The 23,772-nt window shown below is 53.8% G+C and overlaps 2 protein-coding genes across 5 annotated transcripts; both read right to left on the bottom strand.

Moving 5' to 3' along the window:
• Positions 1 to 16: 16 nt before the first annotated feature.
• Positions 17 to 9,894, bottom strand: HMBS (hydroxymethylbilane synthase). Of its 3 annotated transcripts, none has more exons than XM_054997722.1 (14): positions 9,801 to 9,894; positions 6,680 to 6,733; positions 6,040 to 6,112; positions 5,707 to 5,756; positions 5,557 to 5,612; positions 4,936 to 5,013; positions 4,576 to 4,653; positions 2,911 to 2,986; positions 2,242 to 2,361; positions 1,689 to 1,727; positions 1,123 to 1,242; positions 965 to 1,018; positions 744 to 830; positions 17 to 288 (listed from the first exon to the last, which is right to left on the bottom strand). In XM_054997722.1, the coding sequence occupies exons 1-14, from the start codon at positions 9,819 to 9,821 to the stop codon at positions 73 to 75; spliced, it is 1,122 nt and encodes a 373-aa protein (XP_054853697.1). In that variant the 5' UTR covers positions 9,822 to 9,894; the 3' UTR covers positions 17 to 72. The 3 variants fall into 3 exon arrangements, with proteins under 3 accessions (XP_054853697.1, XP_054853695.1, XP_054853696.1); XM_054997720.1 differs by lacking the exon at positions 9,801 to 9,894 and adding an exon at positions 7,720 to 7,852; XM_054997721.1 differs by lacking the exon at positions 9,801 to 9,894 and adding an exon at positions 7,720 to 7,850 and having other exon boundaries at positions 2,242 to 2,355.
• A 1,418-nt stretch (positions 9,895 to 11,312) lies between these two features.
• VPS11 (VPS11 core subunit of CORVET and HOPS complexes) lies at positions 11,313 to 23,593 on the bottom strand. Of its 2 annotated transcripts, XM_054997708.1 has the most exons (16): positions 23,435 to 23,593; positions 23,113 to 23,261; positions 22,277 to 22,412; positions 21,914 to 22,077; positions 21,560 to 21,807; positions 19,215 to 19,416; positions 18,830 to 18,981; positions 17,903 to 18,089; positions 17,344 to 17,487; positions 16,639 to 16,827; positions 15,266 to 15,427; positions 14,235 to 14,374; positions 13,644 to 13,846; positions 12,771 to 12,942; positions 11,689 to 11,911; positions 11,313 to 11,588 (listed from the first exon to the last, which is right to left on the bottom strand). In XM_054997708.1, the coding sequence occupies exons 1-16, from the start codon at positions 23,586 to 23,588 to the stop codon at positions 11,424 to 11,426; spliced, it is 2,790 nt and encodes a 929-aa protein (XP_054853683.1). In that variant the 5' UTR covers positions 23,589 to 23,593; the 3' UTR covers positions 11,313 to 11,423. The 2 variants fall into 2 exon arrangements, with proteins under 2 accessions (XP_054853683.1, XP_054853684.1); XM_054997709.1 differs by lacking the exon at positions 23,435 to 23,593 and having other exon boundaries at positions 21,997 to 22,077; positions 23,113 to 23,207.
• Between the last annotated feature and the right edge of the window lie 179 nt (positions 23,594 to 23,772).

The following is a 23,772-nucleotide window of genomic DNA, read 5'->3' as shown; positions in this document are numbered from 1 at the left end:
CCAGCTACTCCAGGCGCTGCTTCCGCCACCTCTTTAATCCGCTCTGCCGCCGTTCGCGGGCCCCGAAGGCGCTCACTGGGCCCCCTCCCGCCCGCCGCTCAGGAGTCCCGCCGGCTCCCCGGCCTCGTTGAGCTGCCTGGCCGTGGCGAGGATGAGGCCGGCTCCCCGGGCCAGCAGCAGCTCCGCCACCTGCACGCCCAACTTCTCGGCCGCCTGCTGCGCCCGGCGAGGCACGGCCCCGGCGCTGATCCCGACGTGCTGCGCGTCGTCGCTGGGCCCGCCGGCATCCTGAGGAAGAGGCGGAGCGTGAGGAGGGAAGGAGGGAGGCTGCCGAGGCAGGGCTCGGGGCCAGAGCAACCAGCCGAGCGTATCGCGCCTCGGGCCCTGAGCTTTGGGCTGGCACCGCCCCTTGCCTGCCAGCTTTCTCACAGGGACCCAAAGCAGCTTACATGATTCGGGTCGATCCTCGCGACCACCCTGTGAGGTAGGCTCGGCTAAGTGGGTGGGACTGGCCCCATGTCACCCAGCAAGATTCAACAGCAGAGCGGAGATTCCAGCTCCTAGACTGACACACATCCCTCCACTGGCTGGCATTTCTGCACAGGGAACAGGCGACTGTGCAGCCGAGGAGCAAGGCCATGGCACACCTGAGCTGCCGCCCCAGACCCATTTTTAACTGGGAAAGTGGGAGATGATCCCCGCCCCCAAACCGGATATTGTAAACGTCTGGGACTGGTAGGTACCTCCTGTGGGAAATCCACACTGGCTTGCATGGTCTCCTGGAGGCTTTCTGCTCCATCTAGGCTATAGACTGCTCCAGTCAAATACAGCTAGGGGAGGAAGAGACCATGTCAACAGGCAGGCCCCACAGGAGGCTTCAGTTTTAGTTTCAACTCCCCTTTGTAATTCCCCAGCAAAGAAGCTCTCTGGTTCTTTCCTGGGCAGCATCAGGCTGTTGGCATACCTGGGAATCCTTCACCACAGTGCTCACTGCCACGGGGACGCTGCAGCCGCCCTCCTGGAATAGAAAGCACCCTATGATGGACTGGAGCAGCACCTGCCCTCACCCCCTGCCCTGAGAGCAGGCTGTCTTGGAGGGCTCAGTACGGAGCTCCGGCTTACCAAGCGCTTCATGAAGGCCCTCTCGGCAATGCAGCGCAGCACGCTCTCCCGGTCATGCAGGACAGACACCAGCTCCAGGATCTCCTGGTCTTTGGCTCGCACCTCCACCGCCAAGGCACCCTGCAGAACAAGGCAGGCAGGACCTTGGTGTGGGGCTCCAAAGGATAACGGGCCCCTCAGCTCAGCAAAAACGGCAGCAGCATGCAAACCCCCCCCCCCCGTGGGTTTGGCCCCACAGAGAAGTGGCTCTACAAGCTCCCTTACTAAAAGGTTTCTTTTTCATCTCCCTTGGTCTGAAACAATGAGACTCAAATAAAAGGAAATGTGCAAATACTCCCCCCCCCCCGCAACAGATCCCTGGGAGGGGTGGGGAACCCTGAGAAAACAGGGTGGGTGGGCTTGAGACAGTCTGTAGTTCCCTTAGCAAATGTACCCCTCCCCTACAGCACTGGAAATGAGCAAGTGCCCCAGCTCCAGGGTACCACTTTGATCGAGTTTGGCAAGCAATGTCAGGCTTAAAAAAACTCATGTTCCAGGGCCCAGGCAGACCAGAGCACTGTACATACCTGCCCAACAGCATATAAGCAGTCTGCGGGGCTCAGAATCTGGAATGAAGGGGTGTCAGCATTAGACCTTAATGTCTCCCTCTGGGACATCTCAGCTGGTCCTAATGAAGTCCTTTCCTATCTGTTGCTTCAGGGCTTGTTTCTAATGTGTTGACACGGCTGCCTGCTTGGGAGGGAAATCCTGAAACAGGACAGATGGGATCATCTACCTCCCAAGGGGGAAGGCTGTGCCTATGGATTGGGCAACCCTTCCAAACTTTCGAGCTCTGCAACTGTAAGGTTTGCCACACTGTCCTGCCTCAGAAATGTGTTCCAATCACTAAGTGCCTGCTCCCCTTTATATTTTTACGTTGTGTCCTTGTCCCAGTAGCCCTTGGAGCCAACTGTGCGTCTCTTCTGCTCTGCTCTGCTCTGCTCTGCAGCCTTGGCCATTCCATCACAACCCACATCCGCTTTGTCCCCTTGTTCCCACCGCACTTTCCTGGTTCACACCCAGGCAAATCACTGTCAGCCCACAGGTCGGCATGACTGAAGCCCTCCACCCCCAGCTCACCTGGCCAATGCGGCTCTCCCAACCCATTCGCCTCAGGCCAGCAGCAGCCAGGATAATGGCACTGAAATCTTCCTTCTCATCCAGCTTTTTCAAACGAGTGTTCAAATTCCCTCTCTGCAACTCAGCTTAAGTGAAGACAAAACACCCCCAGCCACTTGCTGGGCTAGATACATGTTGGCTTGCACTGCTCCTCTGGGGTTACAAGAAGAACCTGCTTTGCTTTGGCTGTCTCTTTTCATGGGGGGGGGGGGAATCATCTTGGTGAGAAAGGAGGGATGAAGAGCTGCACCCCTCAGGCTGGCTGCCCCTGGATAAGCGTGACTCAAAGCCAAGCAGAGCAGTCACAACAAGCTACTGGTTCTCAAATCCATTTTTCCACCTGCCACATGGCAATGACAGAGACCCGCCTGGCAGAGGTGTTGTAGGGACTGTGTTACAAGGACCAAAGAGCAATCAGCCCCTGCTGCCAGCTGAAAAAGGCGTGCCCCTCCCTCGGAAGCTGCTTGGTGCCAAGTCCTTTTAAGGCAGTGCCATAACAAAGCAGATTGGAATGGGGCTGGAGGGTGGCATCACGGTCTGAGGAGGAACCCTTAGCCAGCACTGGGGGCATCTAAATGCCCCTGGCCTGAAGAAGGCAATTCCAGGCACTGCCCAATCATGAAAGGATACAATATCCCTGAACTCCAGTTGAGGAAATTTCCTCTTCAGCTGAGCTGCGCGACGTAGTGAGCTAGTGCCAATCACACTGCGGGGAGAGAGACGCATCAAAGCGAAGCCAGGGCCACGGACGTTCTCCTCCCTTGCTGCACTGCCCTTGCTGACTGGCTGTTTCCCTGCACCGCGCACAAGGTGGTGACACACCTGCTGAGTCAGGTGCGCTGGTGCCTGCTGGCCACGCCAGCTCTCCAGCAGGGACGTTTCCCAGCACTCCTGCCCAGGTTCCAACCGGGGCCTTCCCACCTCCTCTATCCCAGATGGGACCTGAGAAAGCCACCTGCCCCATCCTGGAGAGATGACTGACACAGGCCTGCATCTGCTGGGGAGGGCAGCCATGCCCTCCTGCTGGCAGGATGGGCACAAGTAGGTTTCAATGACAAATCAGTTGTTCACACTTTCCAGTATTGCTTTTTTGAAACAGAACCAAGCAAATGTACTACAAACATGTTAAAAGTCTGCTCTTAACATCTCTTGAAAGAAAATCATAACCATTTGAATGTTGGGAGAGAACCATGAGGGAGGAAGAATGAATTTGGGGGCAAGCACCACAGGGAGTCAGGAACACCCGTTATCTCCCCCCCCCCCACCCTGAGCCAGGGACTAGCAAGCCATCCAACATATGCCGCCCTGTGTGTCCCACCAGGTTCATCCCTGGAGTCCCAATGAGTGGGCTTGTATCTATGTTATGCTCTTCAACAACCTGAACTCTGCACTGAGCTCAGCTCTTTCATGTTGATTTTTTGTGTCTCTCCCAGCCAAACTGCGTGGACACTGATCTTCCCTCTAATGGAGATGTTTGGCCCAGGAATTACCACTCCTTGATAATGGAAAGCTCTGGGCATACAGTCCAATCCGATGCATGTTGCCTCAGAAGACGGGCTAATTGTATTCAACGGGATTGCCTCTGGCTTAAGCGATTTGGTTCATGCTCTTGGATACGAAGCCAGAGAAACCTAACTGAAACCCACCTCTAACTAGAACATGACAAAGAGCAGGGACCTTTGAAACTGAATGAATTCTTCATATCTGTTTTCTCAACAGAAAACGTGGGGCACGTGCAAAGGTTTCTGTTTTTGAGAAGCGTCTGAAGACCTGATTCACACCTAGGTGACAAGAGATAAAACTCAAGGACTATTAGGCAAACTGAAAACTAGTAAGTGTGCAGGTCCAGATGGTATATCCCCAGGGATTCTTAAAGGACTCAAATGTGAAATTGTTGATCTACTAACAAGTATATGTAACATGTCAGCCTAACATTTGTCCCAGATAACTTACTAGAAACCATTGTTAAAAAGGATCATTAAGCATTTCAAGCAATGCTGCAGGTGCAGGACAACTGGATGGCCACTGCCTAAGAGAGCCTGCTGGACTAGGCAGACGGCTGCTCTGACCAGGCAGGCTCTCTGCACGGTACTCGGACGATTTCCGGAAAGGCTCTCTGCAATGTCCAGCCCGCGTGTTTTGTTGTAGCAAGCAGAGAGCAAGAAGAAAACCCATTTCAAAACTGGAAGCGTGACAGAAGCCCACCCACTCTGCCTGGCTGGCTGGCAGGAAGGAAGGCAAGCTGGGACCGGGCAGCTGTGGGGCTGAACCTGCAAAGGAGCGCAGCAAACTCACCTCTTGTCGGGGAGGCTGCCGAGTGTTTTCCCAGAGTGCTTGGGGTGGAAGACGACAGCATCATGTGGGTCCTCTCTCCTGCAAGGACGGAGGCAACAGCATGGCCAGGAGGCAGGGCAGCTGGACCACAGCAGGGGCCCCTTGGGCCTCCCCCGTCCCCTGCATGGCCTAAAGGGTTCCAGCACCACTGGACACCTGACGCTCTGGCAAGAGGTGGCCTGTTCCGGTCGAGTTATCTAAGCTCGCAGCAGCAGCAGCAGCAGCTGAGGCCTAGCTTAGCACCATCAGGCAAGGAAGGCGGCCAGATGGGCCCAGGGCCACAGTGCTCCAGCCACGCCGAGCAAAGGCCCTCCCACTCACTTGCAGACGGCACCAATGGTGAATCCGGGGGGGAGGGACGTGGGCAGGTCCTTCAGCGAGTGAACCACCAAGTCAACCCTGGAATCAAAGCAGCAGAGAAAGTGGGCAGGGTGCAGCAAACGCCCAACCGAAGAGTCCAAGGCAGCGTTCAAGGAGGGAGGCGGCAGGGTTGCCACAAGACCCAGGCAACCTTGAGCAAGTGAGTCTCACAGTGGCCTGCTTCTCAGGATTGCTGCGGTAATATTTTAGCAAACGGCATGCAACACATGCGAGCACACACCACTGTCCCCCAGGCAGAGCAGGGAGACACTGAGGGCTTGAACATACTCTGGGCTCCTCACTCCGCTGCTGCCCTGCCCTGCCCACGCTCCCCCATGCCCTGCTGGCAAAAGGCTTTCTTGCTCAGGACAGCGTGACCTGGCGATGCCGGCACCCATGGCCTTGCAGAACGCTAGAACCAAAGAAGCCCCCACAGGGCCTCCCCACTGGCCCTTCCAGTGGTGTCTGCAGGGCACAATTTGGGCAGCCCACCAGGATGTGGAAGCTTGGCAAGCCCATAAGGGTATTTATTTTTATTTTATCGTATTTGTATTCTGCCCTCCCCACGAGCAGGTACTTTACTCATTTCTCTCCAGTGCGTTTTCCAGCTCCTTGGTGAAGAGACTTTTCTCTCCAATCTAAGTAGAGAAAAAGACCATCAGCAGCTAGCAGGACTCTTCCACCTGAGTCAGCCACACAGCTGAGGGAGACAGAAGCGGGGGGGGGGCTTACCTTGGAAAGAGCCGTGTCCAGGATCTTGTCTCCAGTGGTTGACATGGCAACTGTTTAGACACATGCAGAATAGGGAGGGGGTCACTCCAGTGCCAGCAGGCTGGCTGCAGGAGACTGTGTGATGGGAAATGGAGCCAGGAAGCTGCTGGGGGAGGGGGGAGATCCTATCGTGTGCAGCCACCGCCCATCTTTCCAAACCATTTGTACAGCAGCAGAAGAGGAGCAAAGCCACGTCAAAGCCCGTGGCGCTCAGTGCTCAGGAGGCCACTGCTTTCTGCCCCCACGTCTGCCTGTGCAAAATTCTTGCTTGGTTTGGCTGCCTCAGACACTCACCGATCTCAAAGCAGAGGTGGGGGCGGCACTCCTGCAGCATCTGCACCACACTGTCCGTCTGGATGCGAGCCAGCTGTCATTTCAGAATTTGAAAAAGGCAAAACATCAGAGGGAGAACTGGCAGGGAACGAGTGACTTGCCGCGGGGGAGGCACAGCAGAGGAGCAGCAATGGCCGCCCCAGTCCGGAGGACTCACTGAGCGGCATCGGCCTGGGCCACCGCTGCGCATGAGCAGAGCCAGCCCTTCCGCTCACTCCAGCTGAGGAGCAGCCAGGCAGATGACCCTGCGCAGGGCCAGGGAAGCAGAGCTGGGGAGCACTCCTGCCGCCACATGCTGACCACGCACCAGTGGCAGGAGAGCTGCAGCTGCCACTGCATGAGCCACTGGAAAGGGGGGGGGGCTCTGCTGCCCCCTCCTGTCCATTTCCTTCTCGTTCAAAAGTAGGTGCAACGTTTGCAGGTACTGCCCTCGTCTAGGCCTCTGCAGGAAGTGGGTGCTCTGACAGAGATTAGCTGCTCTCCACAAGGGCGGGGGCATTATCTTCCTTCCCAAGCCTGCCAACCCCACCCACCCTTCTTTGAGCACATTTCTGCTGGGGAAGCTGTCAAACTAGGAGGGGGGGATGGGGGGTGGCTTCACCTGGCTCTTCCTGGTTCCCACGCGGATCGTGTGGCTCTTCAAGCCATTTTCTTCCTGCAAAGGTTTGTCTCCAGTTATTTTAAGATGTTTTAAAGGCATCCCAAATCCAAGGGCAAGTTTACCACTACCAAAGCCTTCCTCCTCACATGAGAGAGTGTGACCCACTCGGTACAATGATGGATCCCCTGGGAAGGTTCAGCATGGATTGCCTGCCAGGACACAATCTGCGGCATTCACTCCATCCAGAGGATCTCCCCTACTGATGCAGCAGCTGGTGCTTGGGGTCCATGAGGGCAGCTGTGTGACCACCCCCTTCTGCCACCATCTCCCCAGCCTCCATTGTCCTGCATTGCCTCTCTCTGCTGGACTGCAGAATCCAAGCTCCTGGCAGCAGAGCCCTGCCTCTTGGTTCACTGTTCTTCACTTCTCTGTCCACCAGTTTCATCCTACTCTTTCTGCAAGCAGTTCCTTTCCCCACATCATGCCTGAGAGAGAGAGGCGAGGCCGGCTGATCCACGGCCTCCTACCAAACTCCATGGCCGAGTGAAAGCCAAGCCTCCCCTCCCTGGGCGAAGGCCAACATTCCAAGGGCTCCAACACGTTGCCCACCACCATGCAAATGAACAACGTTCTGCCCCGTCTTCCAACACAGAATCGAGGATACAAAAGAAGCTGAGGGTATCCCATCCAGTCCATTCATCTGTCCAAGAGCCATCCACACATCAAGCCCAGGCAACGGAAACCACAAGCAGCTGCCCTGCATCAAAAGCCACGGGCGCGAGGGAGCATCAAGCTAGAGGGTGAGCCCGGCACACCCTCCTTGCAGAGGGATCAGGACCACAGTTAGGGAGCGGTTGGGCCTCTTGGTGCAAAGCGCTGACCCTAAGAACAGCCGGCCCGGCGGGGGGGGGGGGGGTGCGCGCTGCAAAGCTCTGCTACTGATCCACCCAATAAAGAAACACCAAGCAGCAAGACATGGGGAGCAGCTCCCAAAGCGCTAATGCAAGCAAGCAGGATCCCCTGCTCTTTTGCCCATTTACCTGAGTGGGCCAAAGCACCACGTCTGCCATCTCCAAAGAGGTCTTTGCCAGCAGCTCAACAGGGCCTGGCTAAGGGAGCCTCTCTTCCCAAAGCAAGACCCAATATGGAGCCAGAGATAAGGAGGGAGAAGGAGGAGCAAGAGCAGAGTGAGCAGTCAGCCCAAAGGGGCCGAGCCTGGAAGGCGCTGCAGCTGCAGAAGCTGCTAGCAAGGAGGAGCCCTGGTTCTGCACAGAAAGGAAGAAATTGTTCGAGGAGAAAATGGCAACCAAGCGGATCACAATGGGGCCATTTTCACAAGTGAACAAAGCTCACTTCCACCACACACTTGGTGGGGGTGGGGGCAGAACTGGCCAAGTAGTGCATGTACCCCCCCCCCCAGCCCCGGCCTCCCAACACAAAAGCAATCCACCTAATGCTCTGCTTCGGCCTGGCAAGCAAGCTTTCTCCTTGTAATATTCTACAGCAACATTTCCTTGGAGTAATTTGTTGTGCCTCCAAGGTTCAGGTGTCTACAGAATGTGAACCCTCTGGGGCAAGAAATGGGAGCAGGGAAGGCTCTATAAGCAGGGCAGAGAAGGCCAGAAGGGCCAGGATGGGGTTGCAGGTGTCAGCAGCTCATAGGATAGGGAAGGAGATACACTGGGCACAGAAGTCCTAGGCATGGGTAGAGTTGTGGAAGGTTTTTCCTTCACAAGGACTTATTTCAATTTTTCCAAGGGAAAAACTGGAAAATTTGAGAAAGCACTGAGAACGTCTCTTTCAGAGTAAAATTATTAAAACAAGGTTTTTCTCACTTAAAATGTATAGTGTAAACAACTTTGAGGACTTTTCCAATTTGGGGGAGCACTGAAAAAATTCTATACAGTAGACATTTATTGCATTTTCATGATTTTTTGTTTAAATATAAATGTGTAAATAATGTAATGTGAATAACTTTGGTAACAATATGCTACAACTTGTTTCTATGCTCAGGGTTTTTAATTAGAGTGGCTCATGTGATGGACTAGGATCTGGGGGCCCCAGGTTCGAATCCCCACTCTGCCATGGAACCTTGCTGGGTGACCTTTGGCCCGTCACTCTCAGCCTAACCTACTTCACAGCATTATTGTGAAGATAAAATGGAGCATAAGGAGAATGATGTCAGCTGCTTTGAGTGCCCATAAGGGAGAAAAGTGGGGTAAATATTAAACAGATTTCAATATTATAAAGCTTAATTTCAAAACATGCTGACAGTCCTGCGGTGTTCTGTGTGTGAGTCACTGTGCAATTAATATACTTTCTTTGGTTTCCTATGGAATTTTTCCACAATGTTTTTTTCCCCCTACCTCTCAGTCAAAGACAGGCATGCTAAGATAGTATATAGTGCAACAGTTGGCAACTGCAGATTATGGTGTTGGGCACGGTTACAAATCTTCTTACAGAAATCAATTTATTAGATTAAGTTCCATAAAGACCCCCAAAACAGTGGAAGTTATAAACGACAAGTTTTGTTGCTCAATCAGTAGAAGTTTAGTACTGGGAAGGCGGCATCGCGGCTATGCACTTCCCACCCAAGCACCCCTTTCTCAGTCCCGCGCGCCGGCCCGGCTTCAAACACCGAGAGCCCGAAGAACCGGGAGCGGGTCCGGCCCGCGAAGGCGGCGGCTCTCCGGGCGGCCCTGGGGCAGCGGGCCCGAGCACCGGCGAGCGGCCAGAGCAGAGCAGAGCGCGTCGCGCCGGCCCCCGGGGGAGGCTCGGCGAGGGCGGCGGCTCCGGCTCCGGCCGCGCCTCCCTCCCCCGCCTCGGCGCCTTGAGCAAGAGCCGCCGCGGAAGGGGGCGGCGGGCGAGCGCGCAGGAGCCGGGCGGGCGTTCCCTCACGCGCCCCCCAGCCCTCGGGAGGCTCGCAGGCGGGGAGGGCCACGGCCGCCCTCCTCCGGCGGCGCTCCAGTCCTCTTGGGGCCGAGGCGCGACGCGGGCAGCCCGCAGAGCCGGCGCTCGGCTCCTCCGGGGTTGCGAGGCCGGCCCTGCCCGGGACCCCCGCCCGGCGCCCAGGAGGGCAGGCAGGCAGGCAGGGGAGCGGCGCGGCCGGCGGCGGACTCACCGCAGGCGGAGCAGCGCTCATGGCGAGAGCGGCCGGCGGCCGAGCAGGCTCCGGGTGTTGAGCGCAGGCGCAGGCCCGCCCTGCCCTCGCCCACTTCCGGCCACTACCGGAAGAGAGGGAAGGCTGTTGCCTGCCGGGAGGCCCTCCAGCCCCGCCCCTCCGCTCTGGCCCGGAAGCCGGAAAAGCCCAGAGCCGGAGGTGCCCCGAGGTCATCCAGTCCAGCCCCCGAGGCAGGAAGTTCACAAATCGCCCCCCCGCACCGTGCCCAGAAGAGGGCAACCCCCCCACCCGGAGCCCCGGCAAGCGGCCCTGGAGGAAGGAGCCCTCCTGAGCCCTCAGCGGCCACCGGCATCCCCCTGGGCGGTGGGAAGGGGCCGGCAGAGCCGCGCCCTCCGTCCCCTGAGCGGCCTTACCGGCGGCACTCGTTCCCCCGCCTCCGGCAATCCCGAGTTTGGCTTCTTCCTGCCTAATCGCAGAGCTTTACATTCCTTTCTGTTGCAGCAGGAAAGAGCCGGAGCCCAGGGGCACCGACAAGACTCGCGACACGCGTGGCCGGGCAGCAGCTTCTGCGAGCCGCAGCTCGCGTCTTGATCCAGCTGGAATGCGAGTCCGCCGGGCCTCGTGTCTTTGGGAGCGGGCTGCTTTCAGGGCCAAATGCCGCAGCAGATAAATGGCCGAGGCCAGTGAACGACAATGGCAGGCACGACTGGATAGGGTGGGGAGACATCAGCTTGGGCAGTGAGACGGGAAGCCCGGGTCTCGATTCAGTCCCGGTGCCCGAGGCATCGGCTTGCGCTTTCTCTCTGTCGAAATTCATTTAGTTTTCGCCCACTTTTCCAGCCTGTCAAGATCACTCTGAAAATTGAGTCTGTCTTCTACTGTATTTGCTACCCCCCACACCACCAATTTAGTATCATCTGCAAATGTAATGACCCCCACCCGCCCACCCAAATCATTTATAAAGCTGTTGAACAACACGGCCCAGGAGAGATCCCTGGGGCACTCCCCTGCTCCCTCTTCAACAAGATGAGGAACCATTTACAGGCTCTCTCCTCTGGGTGCCTCTCTTAACCAGTTACAAATGCACAGTATTTTTTTTCATGGTAGCTTTTATTTCCATATGATAATAATTCTTCCTTTTATCAATTAGTGGTGACAGAAGGTTGGGAATTATGTGTGCTTTGTGATCATACGCAGATGTGGAAAGCAAGCCTTGAGCCTCATGTGAGCAGCATGAAGGAATGTTCTATGGGTATTGCTTTAGAGCCAGTTTCTGTTCTTTGTTGCTTGTTTGTTCTCCAGACCCCTCCCCATCTTTGTTGCCCTCCTTTGAACATGCTCCAAAGGATTGTGTCAACGCCGAGAGAGATATATGGGACACAACAACAATCAGGCCCCTATGCATCAGGGCCAGGCTGTGCTGCTGAGCGCTGCTCCAACAGCAGCTTCCCCTCCACGCACCCTGGCAAGGAACCCCTCTCCTTGAGTACAAGAAGACCAAGAAGTCTGGGCCACAGCTGCAAGCACTTTAATAGCACATGCAACAGCCAAGGCCCCCATACATCGGGGGCTCTTCCACAGGCACTCTTCCTCCCCTCTGCCAGGCCCATGGCCAAGATGCGTCTAGGTGCTCCGCTTGGAGTGGATGAGGAGGTCCCGCTGCAGGCCTGCCTCCAGCCCAGCAACAGACTGCCCAGGAGGGAGGTCCGTGATGAGGGTGAGCTTGTTGAAGACACCACGGCCGAAGTAGTCTGCCACCACTGAGAAGCTGTCATTGGAGCACTTCATCTACAAGAGGCAAGAGCGCATCCCTGAAAGGGCCCATTCTGGGGCTCGCAAGGTGTCCCCCCCCCCTCACACCACCACCACCACCACCAGCACTCTGTACCTGATGCTGGAACTGGTCATGTAGGTCCCGCTTCTGCTCTTGGGCACGGATCATATCCATGACTTTGCGATTCTCCGGCATGCAGGTTGGGCACTCTGAGCCACTCTCTGAGTAGCTCTCAAAGCAGTGCTGGTGGAAGGAGTGGCTGCAGAGGAAGTGCACCGAGGGCAGCTCCAGGGCACTGGTACAGATGCTGCACTTGGTCTTCTGGAAGATTTTGGGACTAGGGGAGGGAAGTACATAAAGTGGGCACGGGCAGACCGTGTTTCTAGAAAGATAAATAAATGCATGTGCCCCCAGTTCCTCAGTACCACCATGCCCATGCCCACACCCCATCTTGGGAACAGAACTATGCTCCTTACTATAACCCTTAATCAGACCTCGGCAGGGAGAGCTGCCCATTTGGGACTCCAGGTACCTGCTACTGTTACTTCAGATTTCATCTAGCCAAACTTCACATGCCTGCATCAGCAGCTGAAAGATGCCAGAGGGTGCCTGACACACAACTTGCAATGTGGGGTGGAGATTTTCATTGTATACAATTTAATTATGGGAATCATGCTGAGAAGCCATTAGCAAACTGTCTGGATGTGTCTTTAACACATCTCAGTAATCTCCAGCATCTCATTGCCTTCGCGATGTTTTGCCTGCATCACCAGAATGCTTGCCACCTCTAGTTCCTTTTTCCTTCGTGCACAGAACAAAACAGTCGCCTGGTCCCTGAAATCAAGGATATGGCTGCTGGCGTCACACCTGTCAAGTTGGGTCACGCACAACAGCCAAATGCCACTGTGATGTTTCTAGGCATTGGAGTTTCATGCTAAATTCCAACAGGTCTAGTGGAAAAGCACATAGATTAGAGGTAAGGAGACCAACTAGCCTGCTTGCGAAGAGGTAGCTTCCTGTGTGGCATCTACTGAAGGCTCTTCTTGACAAAGATCTCAGCTCCAACCAAGAAACTGGACAGGGAGCATCACCACATGGAGTCAGGCCAGAGGAGCGAAAGCATCTGGCCACAGTATCGCCCTTGGGCCAGGGGCTAAGCTCACAAGCCACATCCAGCAAGAACAGACTGCAGCTACCTGGTTTTCAGCTCCTCGATCTCCTTGCGGATCCGCTTGGTCTCCTCCCGGTATTTCTGAATCTTCTCCTCATCCTGGTCAATCTGGCGGCTCTGCTTCTGCAGCTTGCAGACCAGGTAATCCTTAATGACGGACAGGGTGGCTGTAGAATTGTGAGCCAGAGTCTGCACAGCTGGGAGAAAAGGCCGCCCATTGGCACACAGGAGCAGGCTGAGGCAGCTGTTGTCTCCCTGCAGTCAGCGAGCTCAAGTCCCACATACACCCAGGCAAGCCCAAGTCTCTCAGCCCCACGCAACTGCAAGCTGCTGTTTCTCTGCACCCCAGTGAAAGCCAGTCCCCTCCCTGGAAATCCAACTCAGCGTGGGCCGAAATGGGTTTCCTGTGATTCCTCTCCATCCTGCTTTTACGTGCCAGCAACAGCCGAGGTCTTGCTTCCAGCGTAATGGGTTATTTCAGTGTAATACTCAGGCAGTTCCTGAAGGATTACCTCCACTAGAATCCCGGACCCCAAGAGGGGTTTCTGCTGAGCTGACTAGTGTTAACGCACCAACCTGGAAGAGCAGGAGGGTGTGTACTGGGGCTCTTGATGGCTGCTCTGCAACCGTGGGGTGCCGGCCCTTCCAGGACTGAACCAAGCCAGAAATGTCTGGGCTGGTGATTAGTGGCCATTCAGCAGGTCAAGGAGAATTCTTATTTGGTTAGCTCCCCAACCTGGGCCCTCAGAAATCAACCCTCGTCCTAAACTCGAGGCACAGTGGGGGGCTCTGGTTGGCTGACCCCAGCAATGCCTGGCAGGCAGCTCCTCCCAGCTTCACCATCGTTGCCAGCTCCACCCACCCAGGAGCCCCCCCCCCCCCGGGCTGTTCTGCTCACCCAGAAGGGGGGGCATGAGGTTCTTGGCCTCGATGTGCTTGAGCACAGCTGTGATGTACTCCTTGCAGTCCTCCTCCTTATGGGCGAAGTAGCCGAGGGCCTGTTCCCAAAGGGAAGGCTCTTGGTCTCCATACAGCTCGCAGACCTCCACCACCTTCCTGTACTGCTCATTCTGCATGTGGTAGTGCATGATCTGCTGGAACCTGGAGAGGGGGGGAGAGCCAGCCCCGCATTGCCTCTGGAGCCATGCTGGGACCCCAAACAGGGAGGGAGCTGTGGCTCGGTGGCAGAGCATCTGCTTGGCAGGTTCAATCTCCAGCAACAACTCCAGTTTTAAAAAGGACCAGGTAGCAAGTAGCTCTCTGCCTGAGACCCAGAGAGCTGTCGCCAGCCTGAGCAGACAGTCCTGCCCTTGACAAACCAGCAGTCTGAGTCAGTATAAGGCAGCTTCGACATGTCCCTACCCAGCTGGTTCCTCCCCACATCCCATGGCACATCAACTGAGCCAATGTTGGAACCCACAACATGCGCTCCCCCACCCCCCCAGCCCTGCTCTCCAAGCAGGAAGAGGGCCACCGCCTTTGCACTCACAGCTTGCCCTGTTCGTAGAGGTACAGGACCCCGTCTTTGAAGCTGTGCATCTGGCAGAGAACCAAAGCCTTATCAAAGGCACTCCGGAACCTTCCACTCTTCAGCAAGGAAATGGCTTCATTGTGCAGTCTCTCTTTGACCTACCAGGAACCCAAAGCCACAAAAGTATCAAGCGCAGGAGAGGGATCCAGGCTCAGTTGCCTGATGCACAGAAAGCCCCGGGTTCCATCCCATCTACCTGAGTCGTGACAATATACTGCCAATTGAAGCAGACAAGTACTGCGTTAGAGATGGATCACTGGCCTGGCTTGGCTTAAACATCTAGATTAGACTACTGCAGTGTGCCCTACATGGGGCTGTCCCTGAAGAAAGGACAACTGGTGCAGAATTCTGGCTGGTGTAAGCTGTAAGAACCACTTCACTCCAGTCTTATTCCGCCTAATTTGTTTCCAGATCAATTCAAGACACTGGCAAAGCCACGATGATCGTCTTTGGAAGCCCTGCTTCAGATGCCCGCCATCTGAGTCAAGATGAGTGGCAGCTCCAGAAAGGGTCTTCTCAGTCGTGGCACCCAAATTATGAAATTCTCTTCCTGGGAAGATTTGTCTGTGCCCTTCAATCATTGTTCTCTACCAGCAGGCGAAGACTTCTTTTGTTTTGTCTGGCATTCCCTCACCGATTCTCATTGACCCTTTCCTCCTCTGTTCATGTAGTTATTTGTGTGCTCTGTTTTAATAGTTGTTATATATCTGTGTTTTTAACCTTTCAATGTTTTTATTATTTACTATGTTGGGAACCTAAGTTGTTTGGAAAGGTAGCTTTAAAATATTTTTTGAAATAAAGGAACAGGTTCAGAATCAAGGAGCAGGCACTTCTGTGGCCAAGACCAGCACCCAGTAAGGGACACGGGGTTTAAGGCTGCCGATGCGGAAGCAGCATGCAGGAGTGCGGCAAGGGACAGCACCAGACGAGCCTGCCGAGGACCCTGCTGGCTTCCACTGGGCAGCGGAGCCTCTGAGGGGCAGGTGTACCTTTGGATCCTGCTCGTGTGCCCAGTTCTGAAGGCGGAGCTCCAGCAGTGTGTCGTATACCCCCTGCGGAGAGTCAGGCTGCACCTCTGACATGTGCTCGAGGAAGGCTCTCAGTTCCCGGGAGTTGTTGGCAAAAATGGGAATGAACTCCTCAGGGTTTGCCTGCAATTTAAAAAGAAAATGCAGCAGCAGCAGCAGCCGCCGCCAGGCCACCCAAAGCATCCACCTCAACCCCCCCAATAATGAAGCAGCGTCAGCTCTTGCTGTCCCTGGGACAGTGGGGGGTCATATCCTGCCCTGCTTTTCTATTACAGAAATGGAAGGAGGGCCCCCCTTTGACCACCAAAGGCTATGCTGGAGACTGCAGCACCCACCTGGACAATAGCCACTTGCAACTGCAGTTCTCTTTGTCAGATTCTCGAAAGCTTACGCTACAATAAAGTGGGTTAGTCTTAAAGGTGCTACTGGACTCTTTGCTATTTTGTAACTAACACGGCTAACTCCTCTGGATTTATGACAATGGACCACATTCAGCTGAACAGAGAGGAAATCCATCAACCTCACAAAGAAACTAGCACAAATACAAACAGACATCACCTTCCTTTCTAAATGCAAAAAACTGGACATTCTACCCAAAGGACTGTGAAGGACGAAGAACCAAATCCACTTACTGCACAGGCTACAGCGAGAAACTGCACAACACCTTATCCAGGAAACTCTTAATTCACCTCATCGGACTGATGTACCGCAAACAACAAAGGATCAAGCAAGAAATCTCCGAACTAGACTCTTACATTAAAAAAAACAGTCCTTCTAAACAAACCAGGAGCTGGCAGATTTTTTCCCCTAAAAACCAGAGAAACCATCTATTGCACACTACTTACTGCGCTACAGGAGGAGGAGGGGGAGAAGAAACTCTCAAAACTCCTGCATGCAACAGGGAGCAACAAGACCACCTCAAATCCATCTAGCAACAATATTAACCTCTTCAGCCACAAGCTGAGCCCAGCAGAGGAATCCGTCCTCTCGTGTGGACTGTTTTTTTGCCCAGCCAGACCCACACAGCCCATACAACTCTGTGGAGACCCGGAGGCCTATTTTAAATACCAGCAAGAGAGATTCACGGGGCTTCACGTGCCAGAGTAATGGGCTAGGCCCCCTGCCCCCATACACGTAATTGCTGTCTTCCAGCCTAGCCAGCCCCACTGTCTCCCCAAACAACACTCTGTTCCCTTAGCACCAGCTCCCCTGCACAGCTACACATCCCTCTGTGCCACGTCCTCATGGCAGTCACCAGCTACAGGATCAAAAGGCAGCCTCTTGCCCTGAGGGCTGCCCCTTCGGGCGTGGCACTGCTGACATGCAGGACGTACCTTCCGCCCTTCTGGCCCAAGCAGGCTCTCGCCATCCCCCGCTGGCCGGTAATCTGTGCACAGGATCTTCAGCAAATCGGTGGTCTCGTGTGGGGCGTGATGCATGAGGATTTTGCCGTAGCGCTTCATGTTGCTCTCAGCCTGCTCAAAGGGCAGCCTGCCGATGTAGTGCAAGGCCTCCTGGTAGTTCTGTGAGAGAGGGAGGGGGCTCCATGGGGTTGCTGCGTCTCACAAGAGGACTGGACGCTCCCATAGCTAACTAAGTTCCCAAGCCGCTGAGGGAGGGGTTGAGAGGGGTGAAGCTCAGCGGCAGTCCTGCCTTTTCTCTTGTACCGCAAGGAGTCGCACCAATCCTTTGAGGGGACTGAGCCCAGAAGGAGACGAAAGACTAGACATTTCACTGGCCTGTAAAAACTTGCCACTCTAGCCTTGAGGTCCAGAGATTATTTTAAAAACCAAAAAGGGAGTTGTAAAAGGCAGGATGGGCAAGTGGTGCGGGCCTGCAAGATGCCCAAGCCTGTGTGAAGCAAGGCCACTTTCTTGCTGGCTTCATGCCCAGTTTGGCTACCCACAGATAAACACCAAGCACATCCCCAGCAGGAGCGGGAGAGAAGGGCCAGAAAGAAGAACACAACCATCCATTCCCAGGTGAGAGATGGAAGCAACAGAGAGACACGTGCCACAGGCAGCCATGCAGCGCCTCACCTTGATGTCTTCCAGCTGGATCTTCAGATACCACTCGTGGTGTGCATGCTTCTCGGCCAGGTAGACAGCGTGAGAGTAGCAGCCTGCCTGGCGCAGCACCTTGATGGCAATCTCCACATCAAAGTGCACCTCACTCTCGCTTGTCTAATTGGAAAGAGACAGCAAAGCAGCCCCCGTGTAGCCCTCAAACGGAATTCTACCCGCCTTCTGGGGCCTATGAACCCCCCCACCCCACCCCACCCCACCCCGATGGCTGGAGCAGAATGCCACGAGGACCTCGGTTCCCTTCCCAAGAATGCCTGCATTTCCCTGCCCCCCACCCCCTACCAGCCACACGGCTCCCATTTGGGATTTGAAATGAAGACCAGGGAAAAGTCCTCCTGGTGCTCTTCACCCTGGGAGGGGCGAAGCCTCAGAGGTGCACGGAAGGCAAGAGCGCCATTCTGCACGGGGTGGCCCCAGAAGGCTCTCCTGGATTTTAGGGAGACTCTTGGGACTTTCCCCAAGAAAACTGCAGCCAACGAGCCCCGAGAGCCACCGCAGCCCTTCCCCATCAAACCTTGATGAACTCCTCCAGCTTCGCAATGTCCTTCAGCTTGGTGTAGCAGTTCAGGAGCAGCGTTGTGTGGTCTGCATTGGCCAGGGACTGCAAGTGGAGCATTTGCAAGTAGGCTGTCAAGTTGTGTATCCGCTGAGCATCCAAGAACTTACGGATTACGTAGGAGGGCTCCAATTTCCCTATTGTGCTGGGGGACAGAGTCTCCTTAGGTCCTATGAAAAAGTGCCTGCCTAACCCTTCCAAGCCCCTCCAGACCCACCTCTCTGTGCACAGCAGGGCAGACCCAGCTCCCTCCCAGCACCCCACCTCAAGCTGCACAGGGAGGAGGTGTCTGATATGGCCAAAGACTAGTCAACCCATGACAAACTACATTTATAAATCAGAACCTGTTTTCATCGGATCCAGCAGGTTCCTTGGGTGCATATTTAAACTTTAGGACCCTTCCCCAGTAGATCTCACGGCAGCAGTCTCAGTACCACCACCTGATGCGTATTTTTTTTAGAACTGGAGATACTGCTGTGGATGGAGTACGCAGTATCTTCCATCTGGAAAGCAGATGCTCCCCCCCCACACACACACTGCGCCACGGCCCCTTCCCCTCCAGCTACGAGCTGCAGGTCTGCCTGGTTCTAAGCTCCCTGCTTTATCATAACCCCTGAGCCCACCCCAAAAGATGTGCTGCTCTGACTCTTCTGGCATGCTGGCCCCGTCAGATAATCGGGCAAGCCACACCTCTGCATAACTAATTTTCTCTTCAGCCATTACTTCCCTCCTATTATGGGTGCACAGGAAAGAACACGAAAGGAATCCCACAGCCATGATAGCAAGGTACGTGAGACACAGAGTTGAGCTCTAGGAAGCTCTGATGGTTACCTGCCTCTATGTCAGGCAGCCCCACAAAGCTAGGTCCCGCTGCCCCCTGCCTACCGGATATACTGCTGAATGGCCCCATCGTGGTTGCCTTTGTTGTACAAATGATCGCCATACTGGCGGAAGATCTCAGACAATCCATCGCTGTCTAGGTGGTGACTCCTGGCCAAGTTAATGGCCATTTCAAAGAGGTTCTTCTTGAAGAGCATCTGTTTGGTGGGAAAAGAAGCTGCAGCTTCAGAGAGCTGGCCAGAATTACAAGCCCCCCCCCCGCCTCCCCCCGCCACGCACCCCCTGCTCCACGACTACTGAGAGGAAACTGGGTTGTCAGGGGCCTTGAACTGGGGGTTCCAATCCGCAGCTCCTGCCAGACGCAGCAAGGCCTTGCCTAGACTCCTGCCAGGCCCAGAGCCTCTGCCATGAGACCACCCAGCCCCCTTACCTCGAGCTTAGTCTGTGTGTCCTTCTCCTGCAGGGCATGGAGCTTCCCATCTCTGGTCAGCACATACAGACATCCCCACTCAGCCAGGACATCCACTACGTCATCAAAGACTGAACTGTAGGCAATGAACTTGTTGCTCAGGTCATAAACGTTCAGGATTTGCTTGTCAGAGTTCTGTGGGTCGCCCCCAGCAAAGTCAGACCTGGAGCATGTAGAAGCAAGAGGGAGAGAGAAAACCCCTGGATTTCTAAGCTTCCCACTAGAAACACATTTCATGAACCACCACGGCATGAAAGAGGGATCTCTTTTGAAAGAACTGTCCAGGCTCACTGCCTGAGCAGTTCTCAGTCTGCTACCCTGAACATTTACAGGCAAAATGGTATCTAGCTGGAAGAGCCTTCTGTTCACAGCTGGGAAATTGGGTCCAGCACCTCTTTGGTTCCACAACAGCTGCATCGACATAGCAGTTCCCCAGTCCTACGAGCCAATACTCCCTGCACAATCCCCTCCACTTATATCTGCCTTCTTTATGGTGCGAGTTTAGGACTTCTTGCCTAAGATACCTTAATTTGCACACCTCATTGCCACTGGATATTGTGATAGCAGCTCACACTTATATATTTCATATAAAACTATTTTTTACTACTAACGGTGCAGTCCTGGGGCAAGGGGAGACACCCTGAGAGCCAACAAAATGCCCCTGGGCAAAAGAAATGTATCATTTCCAGAAAATGTGAGGCCATGGAAAAAAGAAGAAATTTGGGGGGTGGGGAGATTGAATTGTTTGCAATATTTACTTTGCTATCAAATCTAAACTTATTCCACTGATTCAACATCTTAAAATGCGTCATTTATAATTTAGCATATAGAACTGTTCTCTGGCATATTTATAAAACCTACAAACAAATATCATGGTATTACAGAAAGAAAAATTGGCAATATGGCCAACAATTGAAAGAGAACTACAAATTGCTGCACCATATAGTATCTTAGCATGCACAATTTATGCCATCTGAAAGGCAGAAAAATAAAAGCTGAAAGAAGGGGATCAGTTCTGTAGTAAACAAAGGTGTATTACTTGGACACAAACTCTCAGAGTCACAACATGTAAGACTATCAGGCCTGGATACTGTTAAACTTCATAACGCTGAAAATTCTCAGGTTTCTTATAGTTTATCGTTAAACATGTTATAGTATGTTAATGATAGCCAAAATTATTTATATTTCAACAAAAACAATTGTGAAAACATTGTCTATCTGTAGTATGCATAGGAATTGTTATTTGATGCTTCAGATTATTTTAGATTAAAAAATTGTACTAAATATTTTGAGTAACATCTTATCTTCCAAAGCATTTCACTCATTCCAAAAGAGGAAAAAATTCAAACTTTTTTTTTACTGCTCCCTAAAATTTCCCAATGTTTCCACTGGAAAACTGGGGAAGGGAAAGGCCCCATAAAAGAGGGAAGAGAAGGTGTTCAAGTTTTTCCATAAGAACATAATAAAAGCCATGTTGGATCAGGCCAACGACCCATCCAGTCCAATACTCTGTGTCACACAGTGGCCAAAAACCAGGTGTCCTCAGGAGGTCTGCCAGTGGGGAAGAGACACTAGAAGCCCTCCCACTGATTGCCCCCAAACACCAAGCATACAGAGCATCACTTTCCTAAACAGAGAGTTCCATCTATACCTTGTGGCCAATAGCCACTGATGGACCTCTGCTCCATATGTTTATCCAATCCCCTCTTGAAGCTGTCTATGCTTGAAGCTGCCACCACCTCCTGAGGCAGTGAATTCCATGTGTTAATCACCCTTTGGATGAAGAAGTACTTCCTTTTATCCATTCTAACCCGACTGCTCAGCAATTTCATTGACTGCTCACGAGTTTTCCAGTTTATCTCCGGGCTCTCACATCTCTACCATCAGCAATCTCTCTTTGCACATACTTTTGGGACTTTTGATTGCACACTTATCAGTCCACCGGACACCATGCGAGAAGGTCACGCAAGGGGCAGATCTCATAACAACAGGTATCCTATTTGGCTTACTAGTGTAGATCCTATCCAGCACACCCAGGGTAAGTAGTACTGCCTTTGGATAGAGATTTTTTGCATGAGTGGCAGAAGGCCAAGAAAAATTCCCCACAAATTCTTATTACTTTCTTATAAGGAATAGGAGATATTGAGTTCCATAACAAGAACAAAGGATTGTCTCAATTTGCTCAGATGACTATACCCAACGTGAATATACAAGAGCCCCTCCAAAATTAGTTCTCTCTCCAACCCACTCCAGACACACAGTAATAAATACATAAAAACAAGTGAATCTGTCACAATGAGCCTTACTTTGGAGAGGTCTTCCGATCCCTGGACACAATGACAAGGTAGCCCCGATACCAGTGGGCAATTAGCTTCTGTCCCTCAAAAGCAAAGCATGGGCCACGCTCATCTGGCTGGTACAGATACACACATTCATCCCCTGCTACAATAAACTGGAGGTCCTGCGAGGGGTCACTAAGCGTAGAGCAGCGCAGCCCACAGCCACGCGTGTCCAGCTCGTGCTGTGGATAGTCTTTCACAGAAAGTGTGTAGCACTGTGGAATCAACCAGACAAAAGCAACCCTGAAACTCAGAAGCTGGCATAGCAGGTGGCGTGGATGCCCCATCTCCATCCCAACCACTGCCAACCCAACATTTTACCTGGATACTCTCAGTGGTAGCAACAAAAAGATGAGTCATTTTGCCAGACTGGCGGAAGGCAAGGCCAGTAATTGGATAACTACCTTCATGGAGGGTCTGAGTCTTACTGTGCCGATCTCTTGTGATGTCTCCTTTTGTAAGCACAACACTCCCATCTGCAAAACCTAAGGAAGCAAAGGGGCAAAGGACTGTATTCTCATAGCACCCTCAGAAACATCAAGTGCTTTTAACCCACGGAAAACATCAAATATGGCTCTAAGTTCAGTTATATCAACATGGAAGCTGAAGGGATGTTTTAACAGTGAAGCTGACCACCACTTTACTAGCATAACCTGCACCAACCACTGCCTTGCTTCCACTTACCAATAGCCATGAAGTTAAGATTCTCATGGACTGTGAGGCAGGACACAACTGTAGGCTTGTTGCCTGGTATTGCCGGGAAAATCCTGGTACACAGAGGATTTCCACCATCATGTTTCTCTAGATTCCAAACTTTGACCTGTATAAATCACGAAGAGGCTTGTTTAGGGAGATCACCATCTTCTGAAGTAACTCTGTGGGAGTCAGAGCTAACTGCTGATGTCCACAAAAGATGGCTGTTTACCCCCTCTAATAATGTGAAGAATAAGTCTTGGCTACAGCTGCTGCAGAATGCATGGCTGTGCATTTGTTCCTGAGGGCTACTCCTAGACTGGAAACAACTGCAAGGCAAAACCCCCAAATCAACAGACCTCAAGAATTAGAACATAAGAGAAAATGCAATTGCGGACAGCAGGAACTGAGATGGTCTATTGACTAAGGTGAAGTCAACTGTTCAAAAACCAGATAAGAACAGCTGAAATTTCTAAGACAGTGGAATACAGTTTAGCTACCTACGGAGCCCGCCCTCCCCAGGCCATAAAATGCAGGGGGCATCCGCTCATTAACCTTAGAATTACTCTGTGAGGAAGACTGGACTCAGTGCGTGTGCTGACCTGAGGACAGCCAGCAAGTTTAATGGCAGAAGTGGCTCTCAGTTTGGGTCTCCCACACCCTCAACAAACACTCTTAACCTTTCTGTCATCTGCCAGGGCTAATATTCTCACTGAATGAGAACTGAAAGGTTTTAGGGACCAGGCGCCCTCCACAAGCTCACATAAGCATCTCGCCTGCCAGAGAGAGACTGTAGGCTTCCCCTGCTCCGCCGACCCGCAGCTTACCAAAGGGTTGATGCCTTCTTCGTCCTCGCCCACAGAGGCCAAGATGCTGTGCTGCTTCAGCTGGTAGAGGTGAGTCACTCTCAGCTTATACGCCTGGAAGCTGCTGAGCTCAAGGGAGCGCGGCAGAAACCATATCTGGCCTTCCATATGTGGCTCCAGTTAAGGCCCGCTCAAGGCTAGAGACAAGCGGCAAGCGGGGAACAGCCCCCCCAGCCCCATTCAACCCGGAGCAGCAAAGCCGGGCGCCCTCGCACCACCACGCCCAGCCCCGAACGCGGCCTCTCCGGACCCAGCCCGCCACTCTGCACCGCCGCAAGGATATCCCCGAAGACCAGGCTGCCGCGGCCCGAGTCGCAGACGGCAATACCCGGCGGCAGCAGCAGGCTCTTGCCGCCGCCGCCCTCGGGCCCGGCGCGCTCCTTCACGGCCTCGCGGTCGAAGAAGGCGAAGCGCCGCCACTGCAGGTAGGCAGCCATCTTGCCTGCCCCGGGGAGCGATCAGGTGACCGCGGCGGCGGGTCTCTCCGGGCGCGCGCGGGCTGCCGGGAGATGTAGTCGGCAACGGGCGGAGGAGGCTGCGCGTGCTCGGGGGGTGCTCGCCCCGCCCCTCCCTCGCTCGGGGCCGGCCGGAGGGGCGACGTGGCCCAATGGCGGGCGCGCG

This window comes from Eublepharis macularius, chromosome 14 (genome assembly GCF_028583425.1).
Source record: "Eublepharis macularius isolate TG4126 chromosome 14, MPM_Emac_v1.0, whole genome shotgun sequence".
In the NCBI taxonomy this organism is placed as follows: domain Eukaryota; kingdom Metazoa; phylum Chordata; class Lepidosauria; order Squamata; family Eublepharidae; genus Eublepharis; species Eublepharis macularius.
Note: the sequence above shows the minus strand (reverse complement) of the source record. Positions and strands in the feature narration are given on the sequence as shown.

What these genes read in the sequence shown, in the direction of transcription:
- HMBS (XM_054997720.1), bottom strand. Translation starts at nt 7,749, where the DNA reads ATGGCAGACGTGGTGCTTTGGCCCACTCAG. An exon ending in TGGTGCTTTGGCCCACTCAG is followed by an intron (nt 6,734 to 7,719) that starts GTAAATGGGCAA and finishes AAACCTTTGCAG; the next exon opens with GAAGAAAATGGCTTGAAGAG. An exon ending in AACTGGAGTTCAGGGATATT is followed by an intron (nt 2,362 to 2,910) that starts GTATCCTTTCAT and finishes ACTTAAGCTGAG; the next exon opens with TTGCAGAGAGGGAATTTGAA.
- VPS11 (XM_054997708.1), bottom strand. Translation starts at nt 23,588, where the DNA reads ATGGCTGCCTACCTGCAGTGGCGGCGCTTCGCCTTCTTCGACCGCGAG. An exon ending in AAGAAGGCATCAACCCTTTG is followed by an intron (nt 22,413 to 23,112) that starts GTAAGCTGCGGG and finishes TGATTTATACAG; the next exon opens with GTCAAAGTTTGGAATCTAGA. An exon ending in CTCTACGAACAGGGCAAGCT is followed by an intron (nt 13,847 to 14,234) that starts GTGAGTGCAAAG and finishes CCCCCTCTCCAG; the next exon opens with GTTCCAGCAGATCATGCACT.